Here is a 23,465-nt window from a genome sequence, read left to right on the forward strand (position 1 = left end):
AAAGGTGCGAGCGAAGAATGCAAGTTCGAAAGTGTGGCGTGCAGTGTGTTCGGGGGAGTTGAACGCCGAGACCGTGGGCCGGAGCGTCCTGTGCGGCGTTGACTGCGAAATGGTGCTTAAGTAAGTTGCCCAGTTGCACGAAGTGCCAACATTGCTCCATAAATTTAGGAATCGGGTCTATTGTTAGTTTGTAACTATCGGATAAATTTCGTTGAACAGAAAATCAATCGATATTTTGACTTCTTGGCCGCAACTCACCTCATTTTGGAATACATTTTTTAATAAACAACCTTAAAAATGTTTTTTGAACGAATGTAGTCTGACCTTGTTACAATTTTCAGAATAAAGTTTACAACGCAGGACACCGGTTGGTCGGGTGACATACCGCTTAAGGAATGTCCCAAAGAAAACGTGCCGTGGTTAGTTAAAGGTAACATGAAACTACTACATTAATTCTCAATTTAAAATGACATTGACAGTTCCACGTGTATGTGTCGCAGTCGGATCGTATAATCCGCCGTATTACATTACGGCTAGCCGTTTTACAAAACAGGGGCGTTTTGAAATGCGGCGGTTCGACGATTAGCCGGATTGAATGCGGCTGAATGAAAATCCGCCGGAATGTATTCGGCGCCATACGTTCTTCAAAACGGCTAGCCGTAATGTAATACAGCGAGTCATTAGCCGCCGCTTTGACAGTTTTTAGTTCCCATTTTTAACACTCGTGGCGCTGCCTGACATAACAACAACAAACTATGAAAAACGCTGGGGTGTCCATCAAATCTGGATTTCGTCGGACTGTTTCTTTTCAAAAAAGATTTCCTTCGCAACTTAACTAGACGGAGCCCCGCTTCGCGGGGCTCCTATTTCTGGGCGGTTTGCCCTTCGGGCATCTGAAGCTACCTAACGAACCTGACCTACCTATCTACTGATTTAGTGAGACGTCCGTGAAAACATTACACTTTGGGGAAAAAAGCGTAGGTAGGTAAATAGGTTAGGTTCGTTAGGTAGCTTCAGATGCCAAAAGGGTAAACCGCCCAGAAATAGGAGCCCCGCAAGCGGGGCTCCGTCTATTTAAGTTGTGAAGGAAATGTTTTGGAAAAGAAACATGTAGTGCGGTGGGACCATGGTAAAAATAAATTAAATTGTAAACATTGTCAAACTCCGGTTACGTAGACGACCGAAAGAACTGGTCTCTCTACAATCTAAATAGTAGATACGATGCGGCTAAACGTAGGCCGCCTTATTGAAGAACGTATCGCAATGACAATCCGGCTAATCGTCGAACCGCCGCATTTCAAAACGCCCCTGTTTTGTAAAACGGCTAGCCGTAATGTAATACGGCGGATTATACAATCTGACTACGATTTATGCACGGCGTATAGTGGGCATGGCTTTTTTTACTAGGTACCTATTTAATTGGTTGACCCGAGTGCTACGGAACGCACGCTCGACGCTGACGCCTACCGCCATACATGTGTATTAAATGCATGAATGTCGGCGTCAGCGTAAGCGTGCACGCTCGGAGCGTGCGTTTCGTGAGCTAAGCGTGAATGTTTGCTTTACGGTTGCCACGCTCCGTTTGCAGTGCCGAGCGACGGCGAGACGGCGTACGTGTCGGTGTGGTGCCGCGTGGTGCGCGCGCGCTCGGACGGACGCGTGCTCGCCGCCATCTGGCCGCTCTACGTGCTGTGCTCGCACCTGCCGCTCGACACTGACGTTAGTATCACGCACAGTACAGTTTCTGTGACGGCATTTTTAATATGCAACCGCGTCATTAAATTCCGCGAAGCCGCAGCTCTTTTTGTGGCGCGCTAAATTCGCATTTGGCGGTTTCTACTTTCAGCTCGGTCGGTCCCTATTACTGTGCCCAAGAGGAGAGTATCGTTTTATGCCTTTGTTTATACAGATTGAAACTCTATTAATTATTATTAGCTGTTGTCTTCTTACAAATGTTAAAATGACGAGTATTAACAAATTAAATATAATGGGTATTTGTACTGTTTTATAGATTGTCAGAGTTTTATTAAGAGCTTTTGTATTTTTCTGGACCCAAAACTAATGAAACCTCCACAAGGATAAACACAGAAACAACTTTATAATTTAGCACTTGAATTTATTCCAACTTCAATTAATACAATTTATTCTAAATTCAAATTCACTTTAGGTGTTTACAGTTTCAATCGACGGTGACGACTGACCGCTCCGGGTAGGAGGGCCCCGTTTTATACCTGATACTGGCAATGTTACTGTACCCGCAAAATTTATTAAAATGAAAACAATCAGAAATTATTACTTAAGATGTGGGTAGTCTGCCGTGGTTGTTACACTAAGTAGGTGGTGAAATAAGATTCCATTCATGGCGGTCGTATTGTTCAGGTGTTAGTGTCAACGCAGAACGAGAGTTCAGAGCCCGCGTCGCGAACGTCCCCGCTAGTGCAGACGGCGCGGGGCCGCGGCGCCTGCACGCACCTACTGGCGCCCGGCACCACCGCGGCGCGGCACCAGCTGTCCTTCCAGTACAAGTAATCTATCACATACACTTCTACACAGACTCGCTCATCAGTGTCTTTACGGTGAAGGAAAAATCTTGAGTAAACTGAGCCGCTCCGAGCGCACCCCAAGATCCCTTAGCGAACCATGGCTAAAAGCCAAAAAACGCTAGGAATATGATCATCATGCCATTAAAATTTTACCTATTGGATTACGTTTCTTACACAAGCAGACTCGGACAAGCACACTGCGGTATGCTTGGCGGTTTTCAATTTAGATTCAAGCTATAGTTCAAATGTATATCTTCTGTTCAATACTTACATTCATCAGGAATTTTCAGCATTGCTCGAGCTGTGTAAGTTCAATGTCTTGTTTCTATTTATTTATGAATTAAGGTCAACTTGTTATCTTGCACCGTAGGCACGAGCCCCTTGACGATTCTGATATTATCTTGTTTCATGTGTGTCTTGTCCTTTACTTGGGGTCTGGTCCCATTGATCAGGTGCGCTAGATGTGGTCTGTTCTGGGCTGTCTTTTCCTAAATTATCCTGATCCTGACATTTATTTAAGTAAAGTTTTCTAAAAACCAAAATAAACTGATTACTGGTAGTTTGAAAGTATAATTATGATGATTAACCAATATTCCTATTGCTTACAGAGACGTGGAGCACCCCGTGACCCGCGAGGCGATTCCTCTGCACTACGGTGTGACCGACACGTCCGTGTTCGACAAACGGGCGCCCGCGAACAACATCAATGAAATCGTTGAAGAGATTCGTGAATGGTGAGACAACTGTATAAGCCTATTGTTGATTTACATCTGTCATTGACATGTTTTGAAATATTTGAAACGGGTTCACTCGCGAATTTTAGGTCGTATGTCGATCGTTATATTACGACTCGTTACGCCTTGTACGTCGAACTGTAGCAGCAAGCGGTGCTCCTGTCGTAGGTTACGGATCGAAGTACGAGATACTATTTAGGGTTCCGTACCCAAAGGGTAAAAACGGGACCCTATTACTAAGACTCCGCTGTCCGTCCGTCCGTCCGACCGTCCGTCTGTCACCAGGCTGTATCTCACGAACCGTGATAGCTAGACAGTTGAAATTTTCACAGATGATGTATTTCTGTTGCCGCTATAACAACAAATACTAAAAACAGAATAAAATAAAGATTTAAGTGGGGCTCCCATACAACAAACGTGATTTTTGACCGAAGTTAAGCAACGTCGGGCGGGGTCAGTACTTGGTTGGGTGACCGTTTTTTTGCTTGTTTTGCTTTATTTTTTGTTGATGGTGCGGAACCCTCCGTGCGCGAGTCCGACTCGCACTTGGCCGGTTTTTTTATTACAAGTTTTTTTGATACATTTTAGGTTATTTATACAATATACATACATTCAATCCACTCCAGTTGTGAATCGACCTGTATTAGTGTTTATTTTTGGCGTAGGTTTGACCGGTCGGCGCGACGAGCGACTACCGAGTGGCCTTATTCAATAGTCGCGTCCCATTGGTCGGGGGCATGGAGCCCGGCGGCGTTGCAACCACGCTGCGATGTCACGGTTAGTTTCTAACGAGGTTCAAAATCCTCTGATCATGTATATGTGTCAACTGTCTTTTGCTTTGGTATATAAAAAGTATGTAATGTATCTTCTAGATTCAATCATTTGCCGCCATATTCATACATGTTTTTACTACATAAAAAATATATAAGTTAAAGATTCATATTTATTATTATTTAATAGCTAGAATTGGAATACTACCGGAAGCTAAAACCTAACAGATTGCAGAGCCTCATCTAATATGTATTATCCTCATATCAATTTTATAACATTAATCATTCTTTACTTTTTCTGTACCCGATGGGCTGCAACTAGGGCTGCAGTCTCTGACCATCCGTCTGTCTGTTACCGTGGTGTATTTACATAACAGATTGATACCGCATATCGTCGTAAAGCGTATGCCATATTTTCCACTACAATCCTATTTGGAATATTAATAATAAATAAATTCATTTATTTAAGACCATCAGGGATCATTTTTTGTTAGTACTTACGGCTATGCCTTATAAAATATTGTTAGTATTATGCTCTATAAACTATACAATGTCATTTTGCAAAATATAAATAAATTAATTGATATTTGTGTTTAATCAGGTGCGGTACGACGCAGTGCGCGCGGGCGGCGGCTGCTCGCTGCAGATCTCGCTGCGGCCGGTGGCGCTGCTGTGCAACGCGGCGCGCGTGCCGCTCACGCTGCGCGCGCACGACGCCGCGCCGCTGTGCCGGCTAGAGCCCGGCGCCGCGGTCTCCGCACCGAGCGCCCTTCTGCAGGTCCGTATTGCGCTGCTCTGCCGGCTCGGGTCCGGGCCGGCCAGACCACACTTCTGCAGGTTCTTATCCGTCGTGCTTGCACTCAAATTGACGGTGTACGTGTTGTTGTTATACTTTAGAATTTAGATAGTACCTACCTACCCGTATGAGTGTACAACGAACCACCGCACACTGGTCCCAAACCTATAGTGGGATATTTATTTTTCTTGTACATGTCTTTGATTGCCCACCGTCATATACAAAAATGACACTCATAATATGCCAAGATCACGGACAAAAACACAGTTATATTGCCAGCGTACGTACATACCATATTCACAACGACTAGACGTTCCTGGCCTCCAAAAATATTAATACATAATCTAAACAAATGACGGTGATTTCGTGTTAACAGAAACCATTCTTCATGTCGGTGGAGATGGGGCGGGAGACGTTCGTGAGCGGCCAGCTGCAGGTGTGGGCCGAGGAGCCGGGCCGCTACGGCTCGCCGCCGCGCGGCTGCGTCGCGCTCGACCACCCCGCGCCGTTCCTCATACACTGCAAGCATAAGGTATCACTTTTTTCAACCAATTTTCTGATTGGATTAAGCTCGTTACATAAGGCATTGCGTTTGCACACTGCGTGCCGTAGTCCAACGTAATGTAGCAGTATGTAAAGCTTGACCTCGATCCGCCTTAGGATTTCGTACCGAAAGTGACCGTTTTCACATCCTATGTGCAACAAACATTTAACAATTTACGTTTATGACTTAAGGTGGCGTTCCTGACGTTGCACTATGAAATAAAAGAAGATATAAACGTTTTGGGAGTGACTTCGACTTTCCTACTCATAAACAGACTGGAAACTAATGTATTGGTAAGTTTCAAAACACGTTTGTTGATTATTTTGATGATTTACTTGTAAACTGATTGTTTTTGCCAGGTTTCAGGTATAGCCGTTCCGGTTACCAACTCGGATGATGTGAATTTGCAACCCAAAAACTACAAAGTTGTCAGTCCGACCAAAGAAGAAAGGTGCGTTTATAGAGTCCTATTAGATAAATCACATCCTACTTAGACACATGTACATTTACTAAATCGCGCTATCATACCGACTACTTGCATATTATTATTATTACTTCGTATTACCTTGCGTATATAGGTACCTACATGAATGAGCAATATGAGCATGGGTAAAAGCGGTAAAGGACGTAAAGGTGACAACCGCATAACGCGACAGCTGCGTCAGCGGCATGAAATGTATGGGTCTTGGTAATCACCTGGCAATCTTGTGGTTTGCCAGTCAACTATTTTTTGGGCGTGCAACAATTAAGAGGTGGCGTAAAGCTAGGAAATTAGAAGCAAACAAAAAATTGGGCGTGCCGCGCGAAATTTGCGACAAAAAAATAGACATCGCTCGATTTTTTACCTTTTATCTCAATATCATATCATATCATAAAATTTATTTTCATAATAGGATTTTACAATCGCTTTGTGACGTCAAACAGTAGCAATTACTTAAAAATTAAATAACATAATTTATATTATCTGTGGTACACTATACACATATTTATTAACTCCAAGGGTTAACTTCTTCTAAATAGTCTGATATTTTATAATTCCTCGTAAAATATGTATACATACTTCTGATTAATATTGCTCGTCAGGTCCCTCGGCTATGTCACTCATTAGCTATTTTATACTAAAAAAATCATACTGCTATGGTAGCAACGGTTTACAAATGAAAATAAATGAACATGTTTTATTCAGTCTCGACGGAGAAGCCCTGAGTCGTTTCTGGGTGCTGGAGCGCTGGCGCGGCGGCGACCCGAGCGAGTTGCGTACATACTTGTGCCTGGCGCTGCCGGCGCAGGGGGCGGACGCCGCGGTGCCCGCGCGCGCGCACGTGCCCGTGCTGCTGGCCGCCGCGCCCGTGCGCCGCGCCGTCGCGCTGCGAGATCATACCGGCAGATCGGTGAGCGTAATACAGTATTATCTGCACGTCGAGATATCTAGTCGTTGGGTCCAGCGCCGCTGAACTATACCACAAGGTTCATTTCAATGTCAGGTATGATTTCTGGACATCTTAGTGCCATGTTACAGTTACAATGATACTTACAAGATCCCGAGCGGTTTCCATATTAATTTTCAATGTGATAAGGTCTACGAAGTACTGTATAAGGTACGAACAGGTTCTGAAATAAATTGGTTGATTATAATGAGTAAAAGTATATATAAGTAGTTTAATCTCAAGAGACATAGCGTTTTTGTGTTATACAAACTCGTAAACAGACGTTTTAGAAATCTCGCATTTCCGTTGCGAAAGTGCAAGAAAACCGAAACAATGGTCTCAAAATCTCGCATTTTAATCCCCTTGCACTTTGGCGTTTGCTAAAGCTGGTCATTCATAGTTTCCATTTCGATAAACTTGACCCAGTATCCCTTTGTAACGAGTTTAGAACACAAGAGATTTTATCAAATGTTCACAGATACCGGTGGTGATAGTGCAGCAGAAACACGAAGGCCGGTGGGTGGTGACGGTGGCGCCGGACCCGTGCCCGCAGTTCGTGGTGCACAACCGCTCGAGCCACGCGCTCGCCATAGCGCAGCCCGGCCTGGCCGGCCCAGTCAAGGTAATGTTCTAATACGTAGCCTATAGGATGCTAGGGGCTATGTGAGATGTAGACCTTGCGAGCCCCCATGGATCCACCATTTAGACAAATTCCATTATAATGAGTCTACAAAAAACCCTATAATTATCGAACCAGCTCGCAAAATTTCACGAGAATCTGTTGAGATATGCAACCTGTAGAGGAGAACAGCCGGGCATTTGAAAGCATTGCCCAAGTTGAAACGGAGACGCTTCGCGCTCTTTCTGTATACTAGGTATGTATGTATGTCACTTTATTGCACATAAACAGGTTTACATAAAACGGAGAAAAGGACTAGGTTCACGTACATGAGGGATTCGTTTTCAGACGATAGCAGAATGTCCGGGCACGCGGTGGCACTGCGCGGTGGAGGCGGGGGGCGTGGCGCACTACTCGACGCCGGCGCACAGCGCGCGGTTCCCGCCGCCGCCCAACGCCGCTCCCAACACGGACCTCATTCCCTTCCTCACTATCAGCAAACTCAACGGTACGGACCCTCAATTATATTTGACATATTTCACAATTGACATAAGTACAAAGTGGAGCTCACGCTGACCTGTCCACTGAACACATAACTGGTGATGAATCTTCAGTTTAGTGGGGACCACAGATCGGTAAATGTAGTGTAGGAGGAGGATGTGAGTGCGTACTCCCATCTTAAAGGCCGGCGACTCACTTGTAACACCTCTGGTGTTGCGGGTGTTCATGAGCCATGAGTGACGGTAACTACTTACCATCAGGCGATTCGTCTGCGTCATATATCGTATAATGTAATTCTTGTACATGTACACTGACATTACTTATGTAGTTTGTGTGATGTAACAGAGCACAAAGATCCGGAGTGGAGCGAGGGAGTGGCGGCAGCGGGCGGCGAGCAACTAGTGCAGTTGCCCGACAGCGACACCGTCAAGCTGCGCGTGCGGCGCCACCCGCACTCCTCGCTGCTCGAGTTGAAGGACGTCGACGAGGTGCGTCATACACTCCTCTTACCTGATACCTACGAATTCTCATTTTTGGGGACAGTGACATAAAAATTACCTAGATTTTCGTGTGGAATTTCCGGACAAGTAAAAATGTATAAGTAGGTATTCTCTAAATAAATTTCGAAATGTTCGTGACATGGCTAAATTTTCTATCAAAGGGACCGAAACGAACAATTCGAGACGTCTGGGGCCGATTGCATAACAAACTACAACTAATATTACAAGCGGAACTCCTTTTCTAATTTCACTTATTAAATAAGGAGTTCCGCTTGTAATATTAGTTGTAGTTTGTTATGCAATCGGCCCCTGGTCACATCAGTGGTTCCAAAAATGTTCTATAACCCTATTAGAAAACTGATTCTACCTTCAATGTAATATAATTTTAAGCAATTGATAATAGCAAATAAATACAAACTGTTAACTCCAACTCTGTTATCCCCAAGGAATATCTATTTTACTCCTAGGGGGTATATATTATCCCCCTGTTACGAACCAATGCACTACATGCTATACTAGTAAGTGGAAGGAATAGGACAGCCGGAATTTATGCACCGTCAAGTCTGCGGCTTTATTCTAACTTCTCTATTACTTGCGCTCACAGTTACCACTGAAGTAAGACTGGTGGGGAAAAGACTCAGCCAGGGCGAAATTGGTGGCGGGACTGGCTATTTAGTGTAAAACTATCTGCATACTAACCATATATTTCCACAGACGTATATTTTATTTATCAAACGCATATAAGTGAACAGTAACTGTACGTATAGTCTAGCTTATATTGTTAACTTGATGTTTTATAGTATTGGGATAGTAATAATAATTTGCCAATATTGTATCTATTGCAGAATGACATATCAGCAAGCGTAATAAGACGTCGGCTAGAAGGATCCTTTTGTGCCGATACAGATACAGGAAAAGAGGTGCGTGTAAGGCCCACAATTTCCTACATACATTTCTTATGCTAAATATAACTAAATGATAAGTATATTTTCCTTTCTAGGTAAATATAAACAGATGTGCAGGCTCTCGTCAACTAACGTGTAAGTATTCATAAATAATAAATTAATATTATTGCATGAAGCATGTGTATTTTAAATTGTGTGTATCAGCACAATACATAACAATGACAGTAATAGTACTTATGTCCTTTACAGCTCCCACCCAAGCTAAGCTAGCTAGATTACCTGTTGTAACCGCGGCCAGCTCCACCCCGCCGGACAACGCCCCTGAACAAGAGGGCAAGAAGTTAACTAGTGCAAATGCCAATTCAGAATCTGGCTTGGAAACAAAAGAGTTTCTGAAGTTGCAGAAATATGACGAGTCAACTAGTAAAATAGAGAAAATAAATGAAACAACAAAATTGCTAGATGTTGAAAACGAGGATTTAGGTTTGTATTTTCACATTTGTTACATAAAAATATACTTAGGATGTGTCTCAGCAATGAGAGGCGTTATTCAAGTTTTTTTAGATTATATTCGCAGATAATAATTACAGTGTAATGCTGTAATTATTACACTGTCATATTATAAATAAATAAATAAACCACAGATAAGAACGCGGAAAGAGTAAAACTATGTATTATAAATTAATGAAGGTATTAGTAACGCAAATAATTTAAATGTATAATTTTTCAGGAGACACGCTGAAACCAGGATCTACATACCCCAGTGACAGCAGTATGCTGACGATTGCTAACGTAAGGTCTTACGAACAATCCGTCGACGCTCTGCGAGGTATCTCCGAGTCAGGTATAAACACAACGCATACAGCTTACTGTAATTAATACATGTATCTTAGTTGTAATAATATAAAAATTTTACCTTCCAATAAAATTATTATTATGTTTCCTTCCACGTCTGAGATCTTCATTGAGAGCGTAACGCCTCCGGTGACCGATAGATGCCGCTAGCGTCTATGTAGTCGCTCCGCCGCCTCGCCGTGACGTAGTTCCGCTTCCCTTTCCTGCAAACAGACGCCCGCCCCCCGCCACTCGCCGCCGCCATGTCATTGTTGAGGAGAAGTACCGTCGGTATAAAAGTAGCCTAGTAGCCTGCCAGGAAGGCATTACTCAGATCTCAGACGTGGAAGGAAACATAATAATAATTTTATTGGAAGGTAAAATTTTTATATTATGTGTTCCGTTCCACGTCTGAGATCTTCATTGAGACCTGTTTATTATCTCCTGGTGGCGAGTCAGCGGGCGCGCAAGCGTTAGGGCTACACCTACTGTCATATAACTCAGAGAAAGAGTAAATATATATACGCCTTATTGCAACCCATGAAATCACAATAACTCGTTATAATGATGCATTACAGGAAATTAAGAATTTAAACTGTAATCCCAGGTTCGAATCTGACGTTAAACTGGTTTGAGAGAATTCTCATTCGAAATCGCATCCGATCCGCAGAATCTCGCGATAAGATCGTCTAAAGAAAGAGTCATGTTCCCAATTAACTTAAGCCAAAATATCGCTAAGTAATTGGATAGTTTTCCAGCTAATTTAGTGATTAAGTACATCATGGATCGAAAGCAATCGTAGGCGAGGCCGGATTGGATGAGACTACTGTGTCTGAAGGAAATAAGCGCAGTGTCCCCTAACATTTTGTGTAATTCTCACAAGTTGACGTACCTAGACTACCTACTGGGTCTATACTTTATTCCGAAGCTTCTAAGAGAGTCCAGTCGGTGAGACACGTTATCTGGTTTAGAACCGAATTTCGGACACAAAATAATAGCGTCAAAGTTATCTATGTAATTGCCTGGGCTACAGTGTAGTAGGGTAAGGTCATTGACCCTGTGGCCTGATGCTAACAGTAAAGGTGCGGCAGCTCTTCTATTATAGGTACGTTGCAGGATTATTCAAGTTAGGGCAAGTAATTTGAATAAGATTTCTCGCGTCCCAAGCTGGTGGTTTGGGAGGCGCTGGTCTCGCTATGTCCGATAGTGGTTCACATACAGCACTTGTTACAGGCTTCTGAACAAGTATCATTCTAAAAGCTAACATGGAGAATATAAATAGATGTCCGAGATAGCTTGCTACTTCACTGGGTATTAGAGGTACCTGGCAGTCGATCTCATTTTTGATGCACCATGAAGATCATTTCTACATTGTGGGCGTACAGCGACCTCGACGAGGGGACGATCTAGGGAGTGCTCCCCGGTACTGGTTTTCTAGACAACCAGTACCGGAACCGGAAATAGCCGGTTATCGCCGGCTCGGTGTTGGAGCGTCCTATCTGACAGGAGCTACACCTCGATTCTTAAGGTCGTTGACTTGTAAGGGATGGTGGTCTGACGTTGTGTTCTCTAGTGCAAGCTTACCACAGCTCTCCTCATCACGCCGTCACAGTAAACAGACTAGCCTGGGAGGTGGAGATATCCATGCCAAGTCGTATCACCGGCAGCTGCCAAACGCGTCGTGGTAGCACTTCAAAGAGTCGATTAAGACATACCGTGGTACAGTGCGAGGGCTCTCGAAAGCGGAGAGGCCGACCAACAAGGTGCCTATCAGGCGAAAATAGCTCGGCGGCTTCTGGGCGCAGCTGCCACTCGGGGGACGCAGTGACTTTTTGATAAACCGTCGCCTTTGGGGGTTATACCGACCTGGTAAGTTGCAAGGAACCAGCGCGAACTATAGACGATCTGCTGGCATCAGCAGTTTTTTCGACAACCGTAGTAACGGTTGTATGTTTGTAGTACACTCCTGTCGTCAGCGCTGCAGGTGCGGCCCGTTAACGATTACTCTCCACTTGAAGGGCCTCACTTCGTACATTGTCTACCATTATTAACGGACTACAGGTATAAGGTGAGGACTACGACGGTGCAATCTCCATAAACTAAGGTTTGCGAATTTGAGACTGAACAGGAGGCATCGAGTATAGTTTCTGTGAGAAACTCGGCAGCAAGGCAGGTCTGTATGTTGAGAAAACGAAAAACCTTCAGTCAAACTTGTATAGGAGCATGGTAGCATGCTTTTAAGGAAGTCGCACTGATGAAATCAAGTCTAAAATCGATTTTGGCGCTTTGCTTAACAAAACTGTTTCGATAAAGTCGAAGACAGACAGATGGCAACTGCTGGAGTCCTCCTGGCCCCTTTCTCTTGGCACCGGAAACACAAGCTCGTTCAGGCGCAGCGGGTTTATTTGTCCCATTTTGTTTATTAGGGGCTTGGCGAACGAGTTCGTCTTTGTAAGACGGAACTTAAGCTGGAGAGCGCGGGCAAGCAGAGAGATAATTATGTGAACACTGCAAACCTTTTCAATGCCTTCAACCTCGGTTTTGAGCGGAGCACACGGGACCTTGTCTGCCGTCGCCTTGGCGACGGAGGAATCCTTAACCGAAAGCAAGAGTTTAGCGGTCTGCTCGTGCTGTTGCACCATAGCTATAAGCGCCTGCGTAACTCAATGGGGCCATGTGGACAGGGAAAACTGGTACCGTGGCACACGTGGCGCCGGACGGCGGCGGCGTGGCGCCCGGCCGGCGTCGGCTTGGCGGGCTGCATCGACACGGCCGCTGGCGATATCATTGGGAACGGCAGCAGGTAAGTTTTCTTACGAACAGAACATGGGTGCCATTGCAAAGGACGACAGCGTCGTACTTGCAGCATCGACGTAATTGCCGGCGCTATCATGGCAACCGCCGCCGCTCGGAAGGTGCCGGTGCGTGAGGTGGGCGGCGTCATCGTGGCGGCAGCCACCGCCAGCTCGGGAGGCGCCGGCGCGTAACGCGAGAGGCGCCATCGTGGCGGCAGCCATCGCCAGCTCGGGAGGCGCCGGCGCGTGACGCGAGAGGCGCCATCGTGGCGGCAGCCACCAACAGCTCGGGTGGCGCCGGCGCGTGACGCGAGAGGCGCCATCGTGGCGGCAGCCACCGCCAGCTCGGGTGGCGCCATCGTGGCGGCAGCCACCAACAGCTCGGGAGGCGCCGGCGCGTGACGCGAGAAGCGCCATCGTGGCGGCAGCCACCGCCAGCTCAGGAGGCGCCGGCGCGTGACGCGAGAGGCGCCATCGTGGCGGCAGCCACCGACATCTCGGGAGGCGCCGGTGCGTGACGCGAGAAGCGCCATCGTGGCGGCAGAGGCGCCGGCGCGTTACGCGAGAGGCGCCATCGTGGCGGCAGCCACCAACAGCTCGGGAGGCGCCGGCGCGTGACGCGAGAAGCGCCATCGTGGCGGCAGCCACCGCCAGCTCGGGTGACGCCGGCGCGCGACGCGAGAGGCGCCATCGTGGCGGCAGCCACCGACAGCTTGGGAGGCGCCGGCGCGTGACGCGAGAGGCGCCATCGTGGCGGCAGCCACCGCCAGCTCGGGTGGCGCCGGCGTGCGACGCGAGAGGCGCCATCGTGGCGGCAGCCACCGACAGCTTGGGAGGCGCCGGCGCGTGACGCGAGAGGCGCCATCGTGGCGGCAGCCACCGCCAGCTCGGGTGGCGCCGGCGTGCGACGCGAGAGGCGCCATCGTGGCGGCAGCCACCGACAGCTTGGGAGGCGCCGGCGCGTGACGCGAGAAGCGCCATCGTGGCGGCAGCCACCGCCAGCTCGGGTGGCGCCGGCGTGCGACGCGAGAGGCGCCATCGTGGCGGCAGCCACCGACAGCTTGGGAGGCGCCGGCGCGTGACGCGAGAGGCGCCATCGTGGCGGCAGCCACCGCCAGCTCGGGTGGCGCCGGCGTGCGACGCGAGAGGCGCCATCGTGGCGGCAGCCACCGACAGCTTGGGAGGCGCCGGCGCGTGACGCGAGAAGCGCCATCGTGGCGGCAGCCACCGCCAGCTCGGGAGGCGCCGGCGCGTGACGCGAGAGGCGCCATCGTGGCGGCAGCCACCGACAGCTTGGGAGGCGCCGGCGCGTGACGCGAGAAGCGCCATCGTGGCGGCAGCCACCGCCAGCTCGGGAGGCGCTGGCGCGTGACGCGAGAGGTGCCATCGTGGCGGCCAGCTCGGGAGGCGCCGGTGCGTGAGGCGAGAGGCGCCATCGTGGCGGCCAGCTCGAGAGGTGCCGGTGCGCGAGGCGGGCGGCACCCTTGTGGCGGCCCGCCACCGGTTCGCAGGTGCGTGAGGCGAGAGGCGCCATCGTGGCGGCCGGCGCCATCGTGGCGGCCGCCACTGGCTCAGGAGGCGCTGGTGAGGCGAGAGGCGCCATTGTGGCGGCCAGCTCGAGAGGCGCCGACGCGTGAGGCGGGTGCCGCCATCGTGGCGGCCCGCCACTGTTTCGCTGGTGCGTGAGGCGCCATGGTGGCGGCCAGCTCAAGAGGCGCCGATGCGTGAGGTGGGCGGCGCCAATCGTGGCGGCAGCCACCGCCAGCTCGGGAGGCGCCGGTGCGTGACGCGCCATCGCGCCTGATGGACGTTGTCGGCTCAGGAGGCGCCGATGCGCGTGGCGGGCAGCGCCACCGTAGCGGGCGGCACTGTTGCCCGACGCCTTGATAGATGGCAACCGGCGCGGCGAACGGCCCCGCCGCTGTACTCGTAGTGTTTCCACAGAGTGGCTTCCACGTAACTTACCTTCCTTCCACTTTGAGCTCGAGATGCAGTAGCATGCTCCCCGTGGTCCGGTCCGCCTTCACCTTGGCGCCAGGACGGGACCGAGAGGTCCGCGATCCACCCGCGCCGCGACCGCAGCAACAGGAGCGGGCGCGTGACGTCTCTCGGAGTTCCGCGGACCGGAAGCACCTGCGCTGCGACACTTCGGGCGCCGGCCCACAGCGTCGCGGCGTCTCGGAGTCACCTCGGACGACAAGAGAAAGTCGACGGCGCCGACGCGGCGAACGACACGAACTGTCGCGTCGGAAACTAACAACACGAGGTAATACTCCCGGGCTCCGAGCACGAGCACCGACCTCGGCCGACACCTGCGGTAATCGGACGAGAACCGGGGCTTTAGCGTCCAAGTAGGCATTCACAATGCGCTTCCGAACGCCAAATACAGCTAGAATATCATTAAACTGCCTTACCAGATGGTTTGAGACAATCCAAACCTATCCTATTGCAGCGCGGCCCCGGCACCCCACCGCGCCGGGCCGGCACCGCTCCTCGCGGCAGGCACGATGACGCACGTTCCTCTCCGATGCGGAGCGACTTACGTTACCACGCGTTGTAACAAACGACACTTGAAACGACTTGTTGACGCACTTCCTACTTCACTCTCGAAAATGCGAGTTAACGGTAACGATTTTAGCAGCATGGCATGTAAAAGATAATTTAGCAAGAAAAAAAGTGGGTAGAATCGAAAAGCACCGTTGGAAGATCGATCCCGAGAGCGCCAAAAGACTAGTAGTGGCGATCTCTGGCTATATCTCGCTATTTAATCGAACAAACTTTGGATCGGAAATTTTTAAAGCACCATGCTGCAAAAATGTTCGCAAAAAAATTTGCGGACCATCGGTCAGGACGGTCGACGAAACACTGACATGGCGGCGGCGAGTGGCGGGGGGCGGGCGTCTGTTTGCAGGAAAGGGAAGCGGAACTACGTCACGGCGAGGCGGCGGAGCGACTACATAGACGCTAGCGGCATCTATCGGTCACCGGAGGCGTTACGCTCTCAATGAAGATCTCAGACGTGGAACGGAACACATAATAATTATTATTATACGTAATCTTCAGTCATTCAGTTTTTTAGGGTTCCGTAGCCAAATGGCAAAAAACGGAACCCTTATGGATTCGTCATGTCTGTCTATCTGTCTGTCTGTCCGTCTGTCTGTCCGTCCGTATGTCACAGCCACTTTTTTCCGAAACTATAAGAACTATACTGTTGAAACTTGGTACGTAGATGTATTCTGTGAACCGCATTAAGATTTTCACACAAAAATAGAAAAAACAATCAATTTTGGGGGTTCCCCATACTTAGAACTGAAACTCAAAAAAATTTTTTTCATCAAACCCATACGTGTGGGGTATCTGATGGATAGGTCTTCAAAAATGATATTGAGGTTTCTAATATATATTTTTTTCTAAACTGAATAGTTTGCACGAGAGACACTTCCAAAGTGGTAAAATGTGTGCCCCCCCCCCCCCTTAAATTCTAAAATAAGAGAATGATAAAACTAAAAAAATATATGATGTACATTAACATGCAAACTTCCACCGAAAATTGGTTTGAACGAGATCTAGTAAGTAGTTTTTTTTAATACGTCATAAATCCCCTAAATACGGAACCCTTCATGGGCGAATCTGACTCGCACTTGGCCGCTTTTTTTTTAATAATTTAATTGTGTATATTCCTCCCAACTTATGATTTAGTTAGGTCGTATAAATCATAACTTACTATTTGTAGAATGGGGTGACAAGGGATGGTCGCCAGTGGAGCGGGTTCGCTGCGTGGTAGCCGGCATAGCTATCGAAATGGCCGCCACGCCCGACGTCAGTCCGCTGCTCGCCCTGCATATAGACCGAGCCGCTCTCTCGGTGCAATGTGACAGCACGGTAAGTAAATATGTATAAATACATACCTAGGGCAGTGTTCAAGCTTGGAGTCTTGAGTATTAAATAAAAATCGCAGATACTTCAAAAAAGCTTCTAATTAAAGTTCCACAAAGGTACTTAAGATTAAATGTATGTATAAAAAATATATTAGGCTCTGAGATACAAGCTCATGTGCGCGTCACACATCGCAAATATATTTTTTATACATACATTTAATTTTAAGTACCTTTGTGGAACTTTAATTAGAAGCTTTTTTAAGTATCTGCGATTTTTATTTAATACTCAAGACTCCAAGCTTGAACAGGCAGTAATGTAAGAAATGTACACAACGCTTGCTTACATCACAGTACTCACAGTACAAACATGTGAGCTGAGGCATTCTTATTTACTGAGGTTTGTACAGTCAGCAGCAGAAGTGGCTAAGCGGGCGAGATGTTCAAAATTACCCTGACGCGCCCTTATTCTCTTAACAATAAAGTCGCGTCAAGATCATTTTGAACACCTGGCCCGCTTAGCAACTTCTGCTGCTGACTGTATACTATTTTTCTGTTCGACGGAGCCGAATGGATACAAAATTGCACCAAAAGTAACTTTCTTTGCAAGTAGGTATTTTAAAAGCTAGCATAGCATAGGTATATGCAAAGGACAATTGTGATAAAGTTAGTTTTGTTTGTATTTGACAGGGGACTAAAGCAGTGGTTTCTATCGCCGACATCCAAGTAGACAATCTGCAATACGAGAGCGGGAACTACGACTTCGCGGTGGTAGCGTCGACGCGCGGCGAGCCGCTGGCGGGCGACGCGTGGCCGCCGCCGTGGCCCAGCGCGGCCGGCGACGCCTTCGCCATGCGAGAGAACGAAGCGCGCCTGCTGCTTCGCCTGCGCTATGACTCGTGGACTGCCATCGACGATGCTTATAGAGGTCAGCATCAGTATAAAGGTCGCGTCAGGTACGATGTCGCGGTGATAAACATATCCCGAAGCTTTTAAGTCGATGTCGATAAAATTATGACTGAGACTTTCGCTAACGCTCGGTCATTCGGTTACATAGAATAATAATTCAGTTCAATTCATTGTAAAGCGATATAAATATTTAAAAAGAACATAACGGTAATATAAATCACTTTTACAATGAATTGATTCAGTTATTATTCGATGTAACAGTTAACCTAGAAATAATAGTTAACCTAGAAATAAACAAATAGTTGAACTTTATTTAGAACTGACGGAGGTGGAGCTGCGGCTGGGTCCGCTGGCGCTGTACGTGGAGGACGGGTACGTGGGCGCGCTGGCGCGGCTGGCGCGCGCCGCGCGGCCCGCGGGCCCGGCGCCCGCGCCCGGCGCCATCGTCGCGGCCGAGACGCGCGCGCTGCAGCGCCCGCTGCGGTTGCGCTCGCTGCACCTGCACCCGGTGGATCTCACGCTCACGCTGCATACTGCCGTAAGATGTTTACTGACATGTGTCGCAGGCCTTAAGTGGTACACCGTACGTGGCAGAAGGGTGCGTGGACGCGCATCGCGGGCCGGCGGAACCGGGACCAGCACTCGAACCCGGGGCTCTCGTCGAGGCTGACGCGCGCGCTGTAGTGCCCGCTACGGCTGCACTTACGTAACATGTTTACTGGTCACTTCGTGTATACTGTGCTTTAAGGAGTACGTGATCTTACTCGATACCATCTAGGTTCTAGGCTAAGCGGCCGTAGGAAACAAAATGTCACTAGATTTCACAAGGGCTTCTTTCGATTGTAGACGATTTCATACAATTCGATAGTATTAACAGATAATATTTATGTTCAGGTGCGTATGTACATCGCGCTGGACCAGAGTCCGTTATGCCTGAGCGCGTTCCAGCAGACGGACATGGTGACGTGCGCCGAGCGGCTGACGCACGCCCTCACCGTGCACTACCTCTCCGCCGCCATACTGGGCGCAGGTATAAATTTATCCTCATGGTTTTAATTGTTCTAGATTCATCGGCATTTGCTCTCCTATATTTTTCATTTAAGGTCATCATGATCAATAAAAAATCGAATTTACGAATTGTCTTTGTCTCATTAGAGAAATAAGTAAGCTCGGCTTCGCGGGGGCACTGCCGTACCCCCATACCTAGGTGATATGACATGATATTGTGTCGATAGGTTGGGTGGTAGGCGGGCTGGAGCTGTTGGGTGCGCCTGGCGCGTTGGCAGCGCGCGTCGGGGGCGCGCGCGGCGGCGTGCGCGGCGTGGCGGCGGCGGCGGCGGCCGCGCTGCTGCGCTCGCTCAGCGCCTGCGCCGGCTCGCTGGCGCGCAACCTGGACCTGCTGGCCGGCGACGACGACCATGCGCGCCGCGCCGCTGCCGCGCGCCGGCGCCACCCCGACACCTTTGTTCAGGGACTCGCCGCCGGCATCACCAACTTCGCTATCAACATACTTGGTAATATACGGTTCAATGGTTTGACATACTGACGGAACTGGGTGTTGTATGATCTTGTTACGATACGATTTTCACGATTGCTCAAGTGTGTGCACGTGAAATTCACAGGGAATTGTGTCATTAATACTTATAGTTACACATGTCGCTCGCACTAATATTATTTAATGATATAGGAGGTAAACGAGCAGAGGAATTGCCTGATGGTAAACGGTTACCGACGCCTACACCCGCAACACCAGAGGGGTTGTATGTAAATATTGTAAATGCGATGTGATTCCAATTATATAAGGTCAGAATACCGCTCTCAGTGTCATAAAATCCCGACGTCATGTATAACATTAGGCATGTTTTAAACCATGAGAAAATATTAACAAACGCAAGTTACCTTAACCGACAGTTTTAAACAACCGGCCCTCGTGTACGTATTATAAGCTAAATGCAACGGTATTGTGCAGGCGCAGTGGGCGGGCTGGCGCACCACCCGCTGGTGAGCGTGGCGGTGGGCGAGGTGGAGGGCGGCGCGGCGGCGCTGCGGCGCGGGCTGCTGGGCGCGCTCACCAAGCCGCTGTCCGCCACCGCCGACCTGGTTGCCTTCGCCGGACACGGCCTGCTGCGCCAGACCGGCTGGGACCCCGTGCCGCAGGTATTGCCACCCTAACAACTAGTATGAAACGGTAACTAACACAACGATCAGGCATCTAAAATCTCGTGATATAATAGTAAATTCCTGACCAAATGTGCGTGACCTATACTCGAGATATTACCAGTCTAAAGAAGAGAAAAAACAATTGAAATTGGCTATGGCAGTACAATATCATTCTCTTGCCCTTGTCCCATTTACTTGGGGTCGGCGCAGCATGTCTTCCTCTTCCATACCTCTCTGTCACCCGTCATCTCATCATTCACTTGCGTTCGTTTCATATCATCTCTCACACAGTCCATCCACCTTTTCCTCGGTTTTCTTCTCCTTGTACTTCCCTCCACATTGATTCGTAATACCTTTCTCGTCACATGACTCATCCCTCCGCATCACATGTCCGTACCAGGCTATGCGGTTTGCCTAGGCAGGCCTATGGCAGTACAATATGTCATTATAATTATGTTTTTTTGGTTTGGCTGAGTATTTGGCTCTAATAGCTAAAACAAACAAAAAGGCATTAAATTATTTCGCGGTATTGATCTGTACGGATATGATGGTCGTTCTTGTCTACGTGACAGCGTGATAAAACGGTGTCCGTCACTTTCTTTCCCACGGTGTTAAACAGTGACAGTTATTTTATCACGTGGATAAAGATGGATAAAGCTATCCATAATAGGCTGGCTGAATTCTGCGTTTATCGTGTCTTAGATACGGTGGTCATAAAATAATTTATACTAAACAGATTTAAATAAATATAGGAAGTACTCATCGATTACTGAGTATTGTAATGTTATTTCCTAATATAATAAATTACGGTTGATCACGTCAATTGTTTTTCTAGAAAACAAACCGCTTCTTTCAAATTATTCATTGTTTATGAATTCCGATATTCATTCATGTTGAAATTTACAACATATCTAATAGTTAGGTATGTTCGGGAAATAACAAGTTATCATTACTAAGTACAAATTACGGTAAAATTTAATATACGTGACCATTTTCCTTGAATAACTTTCCCATTGTATCAATATTCAAAACAGTGGAGATGACACATACTGTCTCGACATCATAATGTTGTATGATATATGTATATGGCACGTTTTATACCGTTTAATGGGAACGACTGACAGTTCTACAGTATGTTAATCATTGTGGTATTTTAAAATAGGCCATTGTGACGTTGTTGATGATGAATCGCTGTCAGCCTATAAGACAGCTTCCTATTATCATACCCCAATGCGGAATAATAGTACTATGGACTCTCTGCTACATCTGCTGAAGATCAGTTCGGGATGCCTGCGAAAACACCAGAAGGATCCGGTGATTCTGGACAGTTAGGATGTACCAGCAAGGACTGGTAATGTCAAACGGATGGCTCGAGGCATTAGGCTAAGGGCGGAAACTGGACCTATTTACAACGAACACAATTGGCAAACGTTCTGTACGGTTGCCCAATACGAGTCAGTAAGCGAGTGCGCGTCAGGATGGCCGGTGGACCTCAGCGATTAAACGATGTGTTATAGTGGAGATAAATAACGAAACATGAACTTAAGGACCTGCCCATAAATGGTGTTCAGATATTTGGAAGCACCTTGGTCGCTCAGTTATAGATGGCCAAAGACCCGTGTTGGTCATAAAAAATAATCACGTTTAAGTTGTAAGGTGACCCATACACTTTTATTGAAGGCACGTGGGTACAGGAGTTTATTACATATAATGTGTTTGTTTGTAGCGGCGCTCCTCGTGCGCGGGCTCGGAGGGCGGCGGCGGCGGCTGGCGGCGCGACTGCGTGCGCTGGTCGTTCCGGCTGGCCGAGCTGCACGCGCTGGCCGGCTTCGACGTGCTGCTGGAAGACGCGCCGTTACGTCTGCTGCTCACGGACAAGGTACCTGCTCTAACCGACTCATGCTCATTTATTTTCCGGGGATAGATTGTAGTATATACATAAACCAAGAGGACAATCTAATCCAACGTACGAATTACGTACATACGTACGTACGTACATATGATCATGTCGATTATCGTATTTATAACCTACTGTTACTATAAATTTATAAGTAATATAAATGTCATGTTTTAAAGGTTTCAACATTTCGAAGTAGGTCACATAGAAATATATGCATTTAATTCGGCATATCAACGTACCCTATCGGGTTTTCTTTGTATGGTTTCTATTGTTTCAGTACCTCATGATTACTGACCCAGAAACAGAGCGAATCGTTGAAATGGTCGATCTTCGATTCTGCACGCTAAGGCCGCACCAAGGACCTATCGTCGAGGTAAGGAATAATAAAGCAACTAATGTACCTACTAAATATACATTTGAAATTATGAACGCTCTCTAACGCGTATCTTTTACTTTTCACAGCTGGTGGTAACGAGACGACAAAAGGAGAAGGAAGTAGAATCTAAAACTATGGATGAAGACGACGAATATCAGGTAATTAACAATAACGTTTTTCAAACGAGACCGTATTCATGTTAATTTGAAGGTATGTAAATTTTGAACACTAAAAAAATTTCTTTCACGTCAGCTTTGGTAAATGGATCAGTAAGTAGGTACGATAGTAAAGAACAATATGTATTATTGTACGTAGGTAAGCAGCGCAGCGATGGCGCGCGTGGCGCGGTACACGGGCGCGGACGGGGGCGTGGCGCCGGCGCCGGGCGCGGCGCGCGTGCTGGCGCTGCGGGCGCCCGCGCGCCACGCGCCCGCGCTGCGAGCCGCGCTCGCCGCCGCGCTGCACGCCGTCTCCGATGACCATCTGCACCTGCTCTAGCCGGCGCCGCGGACCCCAGCTACGTGACACCTTCCTACATACCTTGATAGAATTCATTCACTTAGGTAGGCCGCCACCAGTATTCTACTATAAAAATAGCTAAGATGTTTGAGATAACTGCAATTAGCTCCATGCATATAATTTTATTTTTTATTTATTAAATCATTATTTATATCATCTGAACATCGGAAAGATTTAATATATTTTTATTAAAGTGTTGAAAAATTTTGAACGGTTGAAACGCTCATAATATTAGGCACGAATTAGAGATTGCCAGATGATGTCATTTGTCGGACGCAACTGACGTTTGTTAGGTACCTACTAATGTAGTTCGTATAATTCATGCAGCTACTCGACACGTTTTATTTCCACAGCGACTCGTTTAAAGGTATTAGATTTGTAAATACCGTGGATGGACGGTACCGTAAACCACTCTATTGGCATTATCTTCTGCCAAAGTATACTAACAAATTAAAACTGCTCATATATACAATAGCATTCAAAATGGGGTAGTTAATGAACCATGTTGAGTCTTATACTTAGGTATTTATAACTTGTAAATGGATAGCCAGGTAAAATGCTCCGGTTAACCTCGCAGTCGTTTGGCAGCCTCGTAATACGAATAAGGTAAAGGTAATACCTGTTCCGGCCTAAATATGTGCTGTATGTAGTTACATAGTTTTTTTTATATCCTCATTTTTATTATAAATTTACTTTAAATTGGAATACATAGAGCAGCCATTCTCAAAGTGTGTTCCGAGGAACCCTAGGGTTCCGCG

At 47.6% G+C, this 23,465-nt stretch overlaps 1 protein-coding gene across 1 annotated transcript in view; it reads left to right on the plus strand.

Moving 5' to 3' along the window:
• LOC134661831 (intermembrane lipid transfer protein VPS13B) overlaps positions 1-22,736 on the plus strand; it is a 62,216-nt gene extending 39,480 nt beyond the window's left edge. The window contains exons 60-87 of the mRNA XM_063518028.1: positions 5-120; positions 342-430; positions 1,589-1,719; positions 2,380-2,525; positions 3,152-3,277; positions 3,943-4,054; positions 4,649-4,825; positions 5,220-5,375; positions 5,579-5,680; positions 5,747-5,838; positions 6,574-6,778; positions 7,293-7,436; positions 7,782-7,941; positions 8,280-8,422; positions 9,280-9,354; positions 9,435-9,474; positions 9,589-9,822; positions 10,070-10,183; positions 16,702-16,850; positions 17,534-17,771; positions 18,070-18,290; positions 18,647-18,782; positions 18,988-19,266; positions 19,722-19,909; positions 21,639-21,791; positions 22,090-22,185; positions 22,275-22,346; positions 22,504-22,736. Coding sequence (XP_063374098.1) covers positions 5-120; positions 342-430; positions 1,589-1,719; positions 2,380-2,525; positions 3,152-3,277; positions 3,943-4,054; positions 4,649-4,825; positions 5,220-5,375; positions 5,579-5,680; positions 5,747-5,838; positions 6,574-6,778; positions 7,293-7,436; positions 7,782-7,941; positions 8,280-8,422; positions 9,280-9,354; positions 9,435-9,474; positions 9,589-9,822; positions 10,070-10,183; positions 16,702-16,850; positions 17,534-17,771; positions 18,070-18,290; positions 18,647-18,782; positions 18,988-19,266; positions 19,722-19,909; positions 21,639-21,791; positions 22,090-22,185; positions 22,275-22,346; positions 22,504-22,686 — 4,077 coding nt within the window. The 3' untranslated portion in view covers positions 22,687-22,736. The remainder of the gene's footprint in view (positions 1-4; positions 121-341; positions 431-1,588; positions 1,720-2,379; positions 2,526-3,151; positions 3,278-3,942; positions 4,055-4,648; positions 4,826-5,219; positions 5,376-5,578; positions 5,681-5,746; positions 5,839-6,573; positions 6,779-7,292; positions 7,437-7,781; positions 7,942-8,279; positions 8,423-9,279; positions 9,355-9,434; positions 9,475-9,588; positions 9,823-10,069; positions 10,184-16,701; positions 16,851-17,533; positions 17,772-18,069; positions 18,291-18,646; positions 18,783-18,987; positions 19,267-19,721; positions 19,910-21,638; positions 21,792-22,089; positions 22,186-22,274; positions 22,347-22,503) is intronic.
• The last annotated feature ends 729 nt before the right edge of the window (positions 22,737-23,465 follow it).

Source organism: Cydia amplana, chromosome Z (assembly GCF_948474715.1).
Source record: "Cydia amplana chromosome Z, ilCydAmpl1.1, whole genome shotgun sequence".
NCBI classification, from domain to species: domain Eukaryota; kingdom Metazoa; phylum Arthropoda; class Insecta; order Lepidoptera; family Tortricidae; genus Cydia; species Cydia amplana.